This window comes from Anomalospiza imberbis, chromosome 1 (assembly GCF_031753505.1).
Source record: "Anomalospiza imberbis isolate Cuckoo-Finch-1a 21T00152 chromosome 1, ASM3175350v1, whole genome shotgun sequence".
In the NCBI taxonomy this organism is placed as follows: Eukaryota; Metazoa; Chordata; class Aves; order Passeriformes; family Viduidae; genus Anomalospiza; species Anomalospiza imberbis.
Window position 1 is genome coordinate 82734531 of NC_089681.1, and position 13023 is coordinate 82747553.

The 13023-nt window shown below is 36.3% G+C and overlaps 1 protein-coding gene across 5 annotated transcripts in view; it reads left to right on the forward strand.

Moving 5' to 3' along the window:
- The window catches only part of RELCH (RAB11 binding and LisH domain, coiled-coil and HEAT repeat containing), a 77051-nt gene that overhangs the window by 55958 nt on the left and 8070 nt on the right, over positions 1–13023 (forward strand). For 2 of the 5 annotated variants that reach the window (XM_068197739.1, XM_068197750.1), the window contains 8 exons: positions 188–267; positions 1051–1157; positions 1740–1839; positions 5786–5868; positions 6795–6858; positions 8366–8504; positions 8857–8973; positions 9967–10055. In XM_068197739.1, coding sequence (XP_068053840.1) covers positions 188–267; positions 1051–1157; positions 1740–1839; positions 5786–5868; positions 6795–6858; positions 8366–8504; positions 8857–8973; positions 9967–10055 — 779 coding nt within the window. Of the gene's footprint in view, positions 1–187; positions 268–1050; positions 1158–1739; positions 1840–5785; positions 5869–6529; positions 6613–6794; positions 6859–8365; positions 8505–8856; positions 8974–9966; positions 10056–13023 lie in introns of those variants that run through there. The other 3 variants (XM_068197745.1, XR_011001435.1, XM_068197761.1) reach the window with 3 other exon arrangements.

Sequence of the window (13023 nt, forward strand, 5' to 3'; positions counted from 1 at the left end):
TTAATACCTTTTTAGTATTATTTAAGCACATTTTGGTATATATGCATATAAATTCTTCATGTATATATAAAAAGATTATTGAATCTGTAATGCTTAAATGCACACATGTAAGTCTACTATATATAATATATATGTTCTATACTCATATGTATGTATGAAACCTCAATTCTTCACTGTATTTCATTAGATTCCACAGCAGGTAATGGAGTGCTAACAAAAGCCACAGTTCCCATCTATGCAACAGGGGTCCTTACATGTTATATTCAGGTAGGTTTGAGTTTCTGTTTCTTTGTTGTATAATCGTGTGTGAAACTTATTTTAAAAAAATACCTAAACATTACTGTCTTCATTGAAAACTTACTGTGCTTGTACATTGAAGATAGGTAGATGAATGGGCAGCTGTAAATGCATTTACAAGCAAAGTTTTCTAGTCAGGTGGTGATGCACATTTAGATCATGTGTTACCATGCCCCTCCATCAAAACTCTATTAATGTTATTCCTGAAACGGGTTCTGAGCCATTTAACTGTGAACTTGGCAGACTTCATGGTGCAAAACTTACTGAAACAGGTAAATTGCCATTTGAAGGCTAGTTGGAGTCTTAAAATTTTAATGTTACCTAGTACTAAAACTAGCACACTATAAATCCTACCTAATCCTCCAGCAATGTGCAGTCAAGTTCTAGTATATACATATCTTACAGGAAAAAAAAAGAAATTCTTCATAATCTTACAAATGTTTTGTGGATTATGACTTACAAACCTTCAGGAGTCATAAATATGCTTAGGTATTGTTCTTAGAAGTTTCTTTAAGAAAAGAATTTATGCATGAGTATGTGCTTAGTAGATGAAACACAATCTCTTCATGTGTTTGCTTTGAAAGGCTCTTGTTCTTCAAAGACATTTTTGAAGTTCCTAGGAAAACTGTTAAATGCTTAATCTTGTTAGTTCTTTTTCATAGTTTGTCTCCTCTGCAGCTGTAGGTTGCCATCATAACCTCAGCAATCCTTCCAGCACATTCATCACCGTACTCCCTTCTTCCCTTCTTTCAGGAAGAAGACCGCAAGCTGTTAGTTGGATTCCTAGAAGACGTAATGACCATGCTTTCACTGTCCCATGCTCCTCTTGATAGCCTGAAAGCTTCCTTTGTGGAACTAGGGTAAAGAATATACCTTGGGGTTGACTACATCTAAATACGTTAGAAGCCTTTATTAAAAGCTGCTAATCTATTTGTAATTTTAAATAACTGTAATGCTTTGGGTGAGTAAAGGGTATACTTGCTTTTTTTCCCTGGTGTAAATGTAATTTCTAAGTTAAAAATGTAGCAATTAAAAAAAAATAATCTGAAGTGTAAAAGAGGAACACCAAAAATCCAAACAAAAGATTTCCACAAAAATAACTCATTGAGAATACAATGGAAATTAATTTTTTATTTACCATACTATTGTCATTTGTTCTAGATACATATTTGCATTCTATATAATTCATGGAAAATTATGTTCTTAAAGTTGAGCTTGGGGTTCTTTTAATTAACGTGAAGAAGGAACATATTTTCTAGACTGCAGCATGTTGCGAGTCTTTCAGAATGAGATAAATATTTTGCATCCTTCAGAATGGATAAATGCTGGAGTTTTAGATTTGTTCAACAAGGAATTCTTAAGACTGCATTTTTTAGGTAAAGAACACATCCAGGGCTTGGGAGTATTTTTGTTTGATCAGTTGCCCAACTGTTTTGTTCTAGTGCAAACCCAGCTTATCATGAGCTACTGTTAACTGTTTTGTGGTATGGAGTTGTGCATACTTCTGCTCTTGTTCGGTGTACAGCTGCTAGAATGTTTGAGGTAAGTGTTGTCCAACCTGTTTTTCACTTTTTAAAAAGTAGAGCATTTTTTTTAAAACCGGGATCAATCAGACAATGTTGCTACATTCTTAATAATTACAAACAACTTAAATAAGCTGTGTACTGTGTGATGGAGCAGGAGGTTGTTGTTCAGTTGTCTCTGTATCTGTTCTCTGTTCAACAGCACATCTTTCTATAGGTCTGTAGTTAGATATAAGCATCTGAGTTTTAACTTCTGCTTTTGCTATTCAGCACATCATCGGTAGTCTAATATACAACTTACCATTTTCAGTAGGTCTTGTGTATGCTCATACAATGCAGTTGCATTGTAATTCAAACTAGTTTTCTTTGTGGTAGATGTGGTGAAGACACACATATAACCAGTTCTGTATTTTTTGTAGAAATTTAATGAATTTTAAAAGAATTTACAATCACTTTACTTTCCTCATAATGACAGCTTCATTTTTCCCTTAACATCTACAAATTTTGGTCAGAATAAAGACTGAAATTTATACCTAGTAAATTTGCTTTTATTTTCACCTCATGCCTTTGTTTCATCAAATGTTCATTTTAAAAGGCATATGCAAAATTTCTGGGACATACTCCACTGGCTTAACAAAGAAAGATCTTTCTGTCCTTTGAGTGTTAGAAACACATATTTCTAATCACCATTCCTTTTTCCTTCTATTTTTTGTGCATTTCTTCCATATATGTCTGGTTTGGATAGCTTTGGATGGGACCTCTAGCTGAACCTGACATCTTGTATGCATTTGCAAAAACAAATCTGAAGGCTGCCTCAGAAAAAAAGAGCACTTAACATATGCATCAGCTTTCTTTAGTGACACTCTACAAGTCAGAGCAGAAAGAGCAGTTAACAACCACAACAAGCTCCATTCTCAGACTTCAATTGAAAACATCCAACAATGTCCTTTTTTGATGGCTTTTTTTTTTGCCCCTCCTTTTAAAAAGGAAATGGCAATTTTTGGACACTGTTACAATCTATTTGCATATTTTCCCTCTCACAAAAGTATTTTTTATATCCTATTTGTAATAATAAGCTCTTTTTCCCTAACAAATATTAGCCAAACATATGAAACACCTCAGTTACAACAAGCTGTTGTCTTGGTTGCAGCTTCTTTTCAAATACAGCTGCATGTTGATTATTTTCAGGCAGTCTATGCATGCTATTTCATATCTTGTTTCTTAGCATATTTCAATTTTTACTAAAGCCTAGGCAGCTTTCTTTTAAATGCTTTTCTCACTGGAAAATAGTAGCATATTGCTATTTCCTAGATAACCATGGTGTATACATATTTATACATGGTATTATGTAAATTTGGGAAGTCACCTGTGCAAAGAGGTAGTAATAGTTGGTTTCACTGCTGGAAGATTCCATCACTCAAGGAATTTCTGTAACCTCAGAGGCTGCTGAATGGCAAAGCCCAGTGATTAGATAATATGAGGAAGAGTATGTGACCTGCAGGACAGCTGTATAAGAACAGTGACAATTCTGAGCAGCACAGAGACTGCAGGCCCAACTGCTTTACCAAACCTTTACAGTCTGTTAAGGGATGGAAGGACACAGAAGTGATGTGGGGCCTTTCCACTCCCTTGCTCCTTTGGGGCTGGAAGCTTTGTGCTACCATTTTAAAGCTGTAGTATGTATAAGTAATTATCTAGAGGAATCAAAAAAAGATAACAATTTACATTGTCTGTCTCACTCTAACCTTACATGCAGCTACACATCTTTGCCCACCCAGCTGTTCCTGTTGCTTCTGTATTATGTTTATAGTCAGCAGCTTCCCATTTGAATGTTGATGCAAACAAATTTGATTGCTCTGATTTGAATGTGAATAATTATAAGTTGACTTATACATAAGCTTTGCTGGTCTGTTTGGGTTCAGGGCTAGGGACACATCTTAAGAATGACACTTGTATTATAAAGCATGTTTTATTTTCTGTATGATGGAATGCATCTGTTCACCATGCTTTACCATACTTAAAAATGTGGCAGACCAGACAGGAATGAAGCTGAGATAATTCCAAATTTTTTGCTAATTATACAAATCCCAAGTGTTTGGGGTTTTTTTCAAAGCACTGTATAACTGCTAGGCTTTTCTCTAAATGAATGTTCATAAAGAAAACTCAAGTCTCTGTTTGTCCAAGATTGAAAATTATAAGCAGTCTCTATTTTAATAAATGTAAAAATTAGTAAAGCTGTATATGAGAGCAAAACCATCATAAGCAAACCGAGCTATGTCCTTAACAGCTGTTTGAAGAGTAGCCCATGAACTCAACAGATTGGCACTTGGAGTTGTTGCCAATGTAAATAATTGTGAAATGTATTAATGTTAAAATGTTGTAGTTGAACTGACATCCTAATACTTTCTGAATAACAAGTATAGGATGTTGCAACTTTGCTACTCCAGGTGCTTTGCAGCAATAGTGTCTTATGCTCTTACACAGCTTCTTCCCGTTCTTCCTTCTCCAGTAATTGTCTGTAAGGCCACACTGTTCTGTGTCTGTGTGCACTCATGCATGTACACACATACATGCACACATAAATGTTGCTTAATAGGAGCAACTGCTTTATATAGAAGCTTCTGAAAAGTCAGATTCCTTCCAATATTTTACAGCTTGCTTTAGTTTAAATTCAGAGTTGGTAAAGCAGGAATGCTCTAACAAATAGCAGAATGTAAAATCTTCTCTATTTAGAGGATTCTCTGTTTACTGTCTGGTTTTGGTACTGATATACTGATAGCAACTGCTTTTCCCAGGGGAATAGCTTAGGATTTAATTTGTGTTCATTATGCAATATGAGTAATCACAATATAGCTAAATATTAAAAAGACATTTCATATTTCTCATATAAACTTACTGATAAGATTTTTGTATTTGTCTCCTAAAACCAGCAAATACATGCAGACTTCCTTACATGAGACATAAAATGGAAATATCTAATCTTTCCTCTTTTTATTAATGAAGACAAAACCTACCATTTTGTTGAATATTAAAAAAGTTTGCAACTTGGTTTGAAAATCAGTAGGTTTTCATATGAAGAAAGCATGTAAAGGGCATTTGTAACATGTGCAGCTACATAGGTAATTATATAGGTACATTACTACATAGGTAATGTAAAAAAATCACCTGGGAACATCTGGATTCAAACAACTTTGTTGTGTTCATGGGTAATGAGTTTTACTGTGATTTCAAGCTTTTAACATTTGGGATGCCGTGCAACAAATACATCTCTTCCTTAGTTTGCAAAAAGACTTGAGGAAATACATTTCATGGATAGTTCAAGGATTCTCCAATTTGTCCCTGCACAGACCAGCATGCATACTGCGTGGATGGTTGTTAAATATCAAGGAGTCCTGAATGACTTTCAGGAAAACATTTTGGCATCTGGGAAGGTGCTGTTTGTCCCATTGTAAAAGGTGTGGGACGTATCACTCAGTGTGGGAAAATCTACATGCATTTGGCCTAGTCAAGACTTGTGCGTTGCATGTGACAGCCACCTACTATGATAAATACTGTTGTGTTGAGTTAGGAACAGCATTAACGTGAAATCATCAAATTTAAATTGACATTGCTTTGGTACTTAATTATGTTACATAACTTTATTATTAACAGTTATAATTGTATCTGAAACAAAACCTGCAATTACTTGCTAAAGGTTTGAGTTCAAGTTTTAAAATACCTGAAAATAAAGAAAACTTTGTATTGTTGAATTAGTCATGTTTGTGCTGATTGCCAGACCACTTTAGCTTTCTTCATGCCTTTGCATTTATGAAGCTCTAGTGTAGCAGTATTTGCTTAGCTTCTAATTTTGGTTTGCTTTTTGTGTTTTTTCTTTCTCTCTCTTGGTTGTGCCGTTCTCTTCCCATGATACTGTGCTCGCTCTTTCCGTGCATCACCTGTGATACCCCCCTGCTCCGACCATTCAGCTGTTGGTGAAGGGGGTACATGAAACTCTGGTAGCTCAGAGAGTTGTTCCTGCTCTCATTACTCTCTCCAGTGACCCTGAAATGTAAGTTCCCTGACTGTCTTATATACCTAGCATCCCTCTTAATACTTAGAAAGAAATAACTATCGGTTATGTCTCTTAATCTAGCTGAACAAAAATTGAATTACTTTTAAAGGAAAGTAAACTTTAAATCCCTTATTTCTAAATAAAAAGGTTTACTGCAACACTTGGAATCAAACTGCATAAAAATGCTGAATAAACTTTAAATAGAAAACTTAAATCCATGTAATTGAATTTTTGTTTATATTTAATCATGTTCTCAGTTTTCAAATTTGCTAACATCATTTCTGGCAGAAAGCTGAATACTACTATGCTGTAATGCTATCAGCTTTGCTACTGCAAAATTAAGTATCATTTGCATTGATGAAATGCAGAGTAGTTTTGGCTGCATCTCATTTCTGATAGACAACCGTGGCACTTCATTTTATGGACATTTTGATGTGGTATTTCTTTCAAGTTAAGAAGGGATGCTTTGCTAATCTCACTTAGAACTTGTTACTAACAGATGCTCCAGCATGAATAGAATCTTAGTGGCTTTAATGTCTTGTGTGGGTGACTAAACCAAGAACAACCCCAAGAGTCTGCCTGCCCATCCTCAGTCACAGCTAACCCAGTTCTTCACGTTTACCAAAGCGTTTTTTATTGCATGTTGACTGGTTTACAGCTGACTCTTCGAGGCATGAGTGAAGCATTAGTTGACAAGCGGGTTGCTCCGGCCCTTGTTACCTTGTCCAGTGATCCTGAATTGTGAGTTTCAGACTGAGACCTTGAGATAATCCTGTCTTTTTCCTGGTCTGCTTTTTTTTTTTTTAATCTTTGTCATTGCTAGAAACTAATGTAAATTAAAAGTACTAATTTTTTAATTTTTATGTGAGTAATTTTGTTCTTGGTGTTGAATACATCTTAAAGACCCTATTCTTCCATTGTAGTTCAGTAAGGATTGCTACAATCCCTGCTTTTGGGACCATCATGGAAACTGTTACTCAGAGAGAGGTAAGACACCTGTTGTTACCTGTGTTTTTGTAGCATAAAGAAGAGGATGATTTTTTTTTAATAAATCCAGAAGAAAAGAAAGGGCAAGCCATAAATTCTTTCTTTCTTTCTTTGTCATATTCTCTTCCAAAGTTCTTTCTGGTTTTGCAATGGGCTTTTTTTTCTGTCTAAACAAACCAACCCTTGTAATTAATAAAAACATTTCCTTCTAAATCTCAACCAAACATAAACAAACAGAGGCAGATAAGTAGAGGGGAGGCCTGTACTAGAAGATGGGAAATCCCATGCTCAAAATGTTTCTAAAACCTCCAGTACAGTTGTGAAATCTAACTCCATTATTTCCAAATGAAATAGTTCTATTTTAAAATGGTGACCAAAAACATCCACATATTGTACTATTGTATATTATTCTTTTTTAGGTGCTTTAGGGTATCCTGCTCGGCTCCCAAATACTTTAGAAGAACGCAAGACTCTTGTTGTTCCAGTCATATCTGCTGGTTTAGCCCTTGGTGTCCAAGATGGCACTGAAAGGCATAATGATATTAGCAAAGTATTTCTTGAAGATAATGCAGGGATACAATTCCTCCTCTTTTTTTTTATGATGATACCATGGTCATAGATAAGAATTCTTAAGACAGTTAGGATTCTGCTGTAAACAGTAGAAAACTGGATTTTGTTTCATATAACAACTGTGCAGTCTGTAAGTCCTTGCAGCTTTTTGCAGAGCTTGCATTCTTCCCGTAATTTCAACATATTCTAAAAGAATGTGTTTGAGGAAATGTGAGTAATGTGAGTCAAGTCAGTGATGACTCACACGTACTTGGACGATGGAAAAGTTAGAATTTTGCAGCTTGGAATGCATACCTATAATCAGTTGGGAAGAATACTGTTTTGTTACCACAAAGAAATTACTGCATCCATTGCACTAATTATAATAACCCTTACAGTACAGAGGTGATAGCACCTTCCAAAATACATCATAAAATGTTACTTTTTTCAAGTTTGAATCCAAATTAAATACCAATCTCATTTTTGGTATTCTAGCCTTTAGTTGAAGAAATCTTTTTAATTCCATTAATTTTATGATGGTTACTTTTGCATCTCTGTCCTCTGCAAAAAAAATTTCATCCTATTAATTGAGATACATTGCCAAAAATGCTATTAATTGATTTCTAATTAAACAGAAAAACTCTGTAGTTATTAGTTATTAAGTAAGAGGGAATCTGCAATAGCAGGTAAAAAAAGGGAGTATCTCAAGGAGATAATCAAGGAAACCTCAGGAGGAAAGATCAGCTATATGGGAGCACCTGTCTGTTGTTAAAAGACAGATCAGATTCAAACCCTGGTAACAGTCTTTAAAACATAGAGGTGCATTGAAGATTCTGAAACATCCTCTTAGAAAAAATCGATAAATTAGAAGAAAGTCCAAGATCTGTCATCTGGAACTGATCATAACATAACATCTTCATTCTTTTGTGTTCTTTCTATTTCTCTGGGAATTTTTAAGCTTCTGGAGAGAGTAAAAATGCAGCTGGCATCTTTCCTGGAGGACCCTCAGTATCAAGACCAACATTCTTTACATACAGAAATCATAAAAACTTTTGGAAGAGTCGGACCTAACGCTGAGCCCAGATTTAGAGACGAATGTAAGTTGCATCCGTGGGAAGATGCAGTCTTCTTCTCTCTGTCCAAAACTAATAGGTATGCTGGTTACATTGATGGGGTTTTTCTTTCTTTTCTGTAAACTGTTATTATTTCAAAGGTACTCCAGGGTACCTTTTTATTTTAGGTGGTGCTACCACAAATTTTTATTTCAAGTTTGAGTCAATCTATTAAATGTGCAAGGGCAATCCCATCAAAAGCAATTGTTTGCAGTTCTTATTTCATGCTTATGTGTGAAGTTTCAAATGCCTGCAGTTGCCACATAGCACCTGTTTAATGCTAAACAAGTCTGTGGAAAGCAATTTCAAATACTTACTCCTGTATTTACTTTTCCAGTTGTTATTCCACACTTGCACAAGTTAGCCTTGGTCAACAACCAGCAGTCTGTTGATTCGAAGAGATTGGATATCGCTACCCACCTGTTTGAGTCCTACAGTGCTCTTTCCTGTTGTTGTATCCTTTTCTCAGGGGAAGTCTAGCTGTTATTTCTCTGGTGGTGAGAGAAGTTTAATATTAGAGAAATAACTAGGTTTGTCTTTGAATCTGTGATATAAAACATGATCAATATAAGGGGGAGGTTTTCCGAGATGGTGAACATCATGGAGTAGCTGGACACCAGGTGGCCACCAAAGCACTCTCATTCCCCTCCTCAGCTGGATGGGTAAGGGTGGGGGAGAAAATCAGATGGAGGAGAAACTCGTGTCAAAATAAAGGCAGTTTTATAAAGCATAAGCTATGCATGGAAGCAAAGCAAAGCAGAAGATTTATTCTCTACTTTCCAGCTATTTTCCAGGAAGCAGGGCTTCAACACATGTAGCAGTTGCTCCAGAACACAAACATCATAATAACAAATGGTCTCCTGCCCTGCCACCACCACTTGCTCTAGGTTTTTATATTTGAATAGGCACGGTGTAGAACATCCCTCTGATCAGTTTGGGTCAGCTGTCCAGGCTGTGTGCCCTCCCCCAGCCTACTGATGGGGGGAATGTTTAGAGAGAGCACTGATGCTGTGCCAGCACTGCTCAGCAGTAGCCTAAGCACTGGTGTGTTACCAACACCTTTCTAGGTACCAATGCAAAGCACAGCACTGAGGGCTGCTGTGCAGAAAATGAACTCCAGCTCAGCCAGTTCCCCATACAGTGGAACTGATAGATGCTTCAAAACACAAAGCTAAAAAAACAAAACTCTTGATCTTAAACAATAAATCAAGAAAAAAATCTTAAAATAATTATATGGATGTATGAAATATATGATGTTAAATATGTTTAAGGTCTCTTTTTCCTTTTTATTAGTCATGAAGTGTCAAATGCTGTTCCATTTTCTTAGTTTTGCTGCTTCCCTAGTGTTCCATAAAACAACACTATCAGAAGACAGGAAAAAAAAGTATAATTTCAAAAGGCAATAAGGATTGCCTTAACAACAATACCTTAACAACCTGGGTTTTAGTTATTTCAGAGGATTTAATGGTCAATCACTTTTTACCAGGACTGAAGTGTTTACGAACCGACATGGAACATCTCTCTCCAGAACATGAGGTGAGCAGTAAACTATGTTTACTGAGTATGAGATGTAGGTGGCAGAAGTTAAAATGCGATGGCATTTAAAACCAGAAGTTAAGGAGAGCTGCTCATAAGTGGTTTCAAAACATGACATTGAGAAGGTTTCTTTGATAAAGAATAGGTCACATGATTTCAAAACCACTAAAATCTTGTAAAATATAATTCTAAGCTGAGTATCTCTGGAGACAAATACTCAACCATCAGAAATGCATGTTGAAACACAGATCTTCCTAGACTGAAGAAAAAGGAAATGCTTTTGTTTATATTTTTGGTTTTGTTTATGTTAATCAAACCAAGGATGCACTAAAATCATTGGCTACAATATGTCCAAGGAAATGTAGATAAAAATTGTGGAGTGCTGGAAAGAAACTATTAAGGATTAGGGAAGTAAAGTCCTAAAATACCTCGGGTACACTTCCCATCTGGATTACTGTGTCCAGTTCTGGGCTCCCCAGTACAAAAGCATGGACTTTGTGGAGAGAGTCCAGTGAAGGGTTGGAGGAGAAAATGGGGGATCTGGGACTGTTCAGCCTCAAGAAGAGAAGGCTTGGGTGAATTTTATCAGTACCTGAAGAGAAGGTCCAAAGAGGACAGAGCCAAGCTCTTCTCAGTGGTGCTCAGTGAGAAGACCAGAGAACCATGGGCAGAACTGGGTTTTTGGTTTTTTGGGTTTTTTTTTTTTTTTTGTGAGAATGACTGAGCAGTGGCCCACATTGTCCAAAGAGGTTGTGGAGTCTAAATGCTTGGATTCTCAAAAGCCACGTGGACATGTTCTTCCTCGGCATTTGGCTACAAGTGCCCCTGCTTGAGCAAGGGGTTGGACCAGATGATCCTCCAGGGGTCCCTTCCAAACTCAACCACTCTGTGATTCTGTGAATTGTAAAGAGCAGATTAAGAGAAGCAGACAGGACAACATGTGAGTGAACAAGATCTTCTCCGGTAGGAGGAGCTTACAGAAAGCAGCAGAAAACCCAAAAAAGTTAGCAGAAGAAGCCAGCTTAAATTATTTTAATATCTTGGCCATATGCTCCTTTTTGGTAAGTACTTGAAGAGGATGAATACTAACAGAGATTGAAACAAAGAGATGTTAGCAGAAATAAAAGAGATTGTTTTTTCATTGCATTTTGGGGAAAATCTTAAGAGGATGAACATTCCAAGGGATGGAGGAACAGATTTAATCAGAATGTACAGAAGAATACTGTTGTAGTCTTTGAAGGTTAATACTGCACTTTCATGAATTACTTTGTATGTGAGAAAATTATTTTACTTTCCTTGTATTTGCAAAAGTGACTGAATTGAGATGGCTGTATTCTCTAGAGTCCTAAGTTCTTATATGCAGTAACAAAGATCCTTCTTCCAGTTACATTTGCCATCTAAAAGCCTATCAATCTTTTATTTTCTGTATATTATTACTGGAGGAACTTTTCAACCTGAAAGAACCTGAGTTCAGAAGGCGGAGTCAGAAGAAACAGCATTATTCAAATGCAGTAGAATTCTGTTCCATACCACAGGCAGCACTGGAGGTGTGGCAATGATAGATACTCTGTGTTCAGAGAGCGGTAGAAGGTGGACTGGGAGGTCTTAAACATATATCTGAAAGCTGCAGTTGGCAAAAGTTTCATTTTCTTTCACCAGTGTGATAAATGATTGAATACTGCTACTTCATTTTTGTAGTTAATGTAACTTCTAAGGTTTAAAGACATAGTCAGTTCAAAAGATACCCTGAATTAGAACAAGGGGTTTGATTGAGTTTGAGTCTTGTAGTCAGAGAAGGAACTGAGGACTGGAGTAGGATTTTAAATAAATCAGTAAGTAAAGACAGCTCTCAATCCTCCATTACCACATTCTGCATTAATTTGCTTAAGTGACTTCAGTCATGATGCCAAGTGCTTTGGCTTTTTTAGCCAAAGAGCAATATAAATTTAAAAATATTTAGTCCTGCTCCAGTGGGTTAGAAAACTCACTACAGGCTTTACAATTGTTATCCCTTTTTTTGTAGAAATGGATATCAAGTGCTTGATCAGCTTCTCACTTCAATAGGATGTTTCTAGGCATCATGATAGAGGCTTCTGAGACTCAGTGAGTTTTAGTGTCTGTCTTGGAAGCCTTCTATCTGAAAATCATGTTTTCTGAAATGAACTTCATTTACTGTCTCAAATAATTAGACATTTGCATAAACAGAATTAAGCCTTTTTTCATTATTTTGGCCTCTGGTGTTATTCATGATTCAATGGCATATCACTTGACAAACACACATTTTCTACATCACAGAGCCTTAGCTCTAATGGCTTTAACATCAGTACAGAGTTTATACTCATCTTGGAAGGGTAACATGGTGGAATTGGCTTGTGTGGTCCTGTCTGGCAGAATTTACCACTCATACCTCATACTTGTTTTCCTTTCTTGCATATAAATAAAAGTGTAAGTTGGGCATTTAGGTCAGACCTTCTCATCTTTAAAGGAAACATTTCACCTTCTGCAGACATTCAGATACTTTACCAGCATCTCTAGTTCAATGTCAAGTCCCTTCTTCCTCATTTTCCACTTGCCTTCTATGGGTTTTCAAAGTAAGTGAATTTGAGTTGCACGATTGTGAGTCAGTACTTGGTAAAAATATTTAGTCCATATACTGCAGTATTGTTTATAAGACTTCAGCATGTTAAGTCTCTTAAGTGTCTCTAAATATAGAGTTAGTGCTCTAAAATATTTCTCTTTAAGGAGATGTGAGTTCATAATCAGTCCTATGACCAAACAAGGAGAACCCAAGGGAATAGGTCTGAGTAGTATGTGCAAAGTCATAATGTAGAAATTTAGAAATTAATTTGCAGAAGATGCAAGAATTGCTCCACTTAATCCAAGAATTACATAGCCTTCCCAGAAGTAACTGTGCAATGGATGGGAAAGCCACCCTGTTATTGAAATGATCCTGGGTCCTTGATGAATT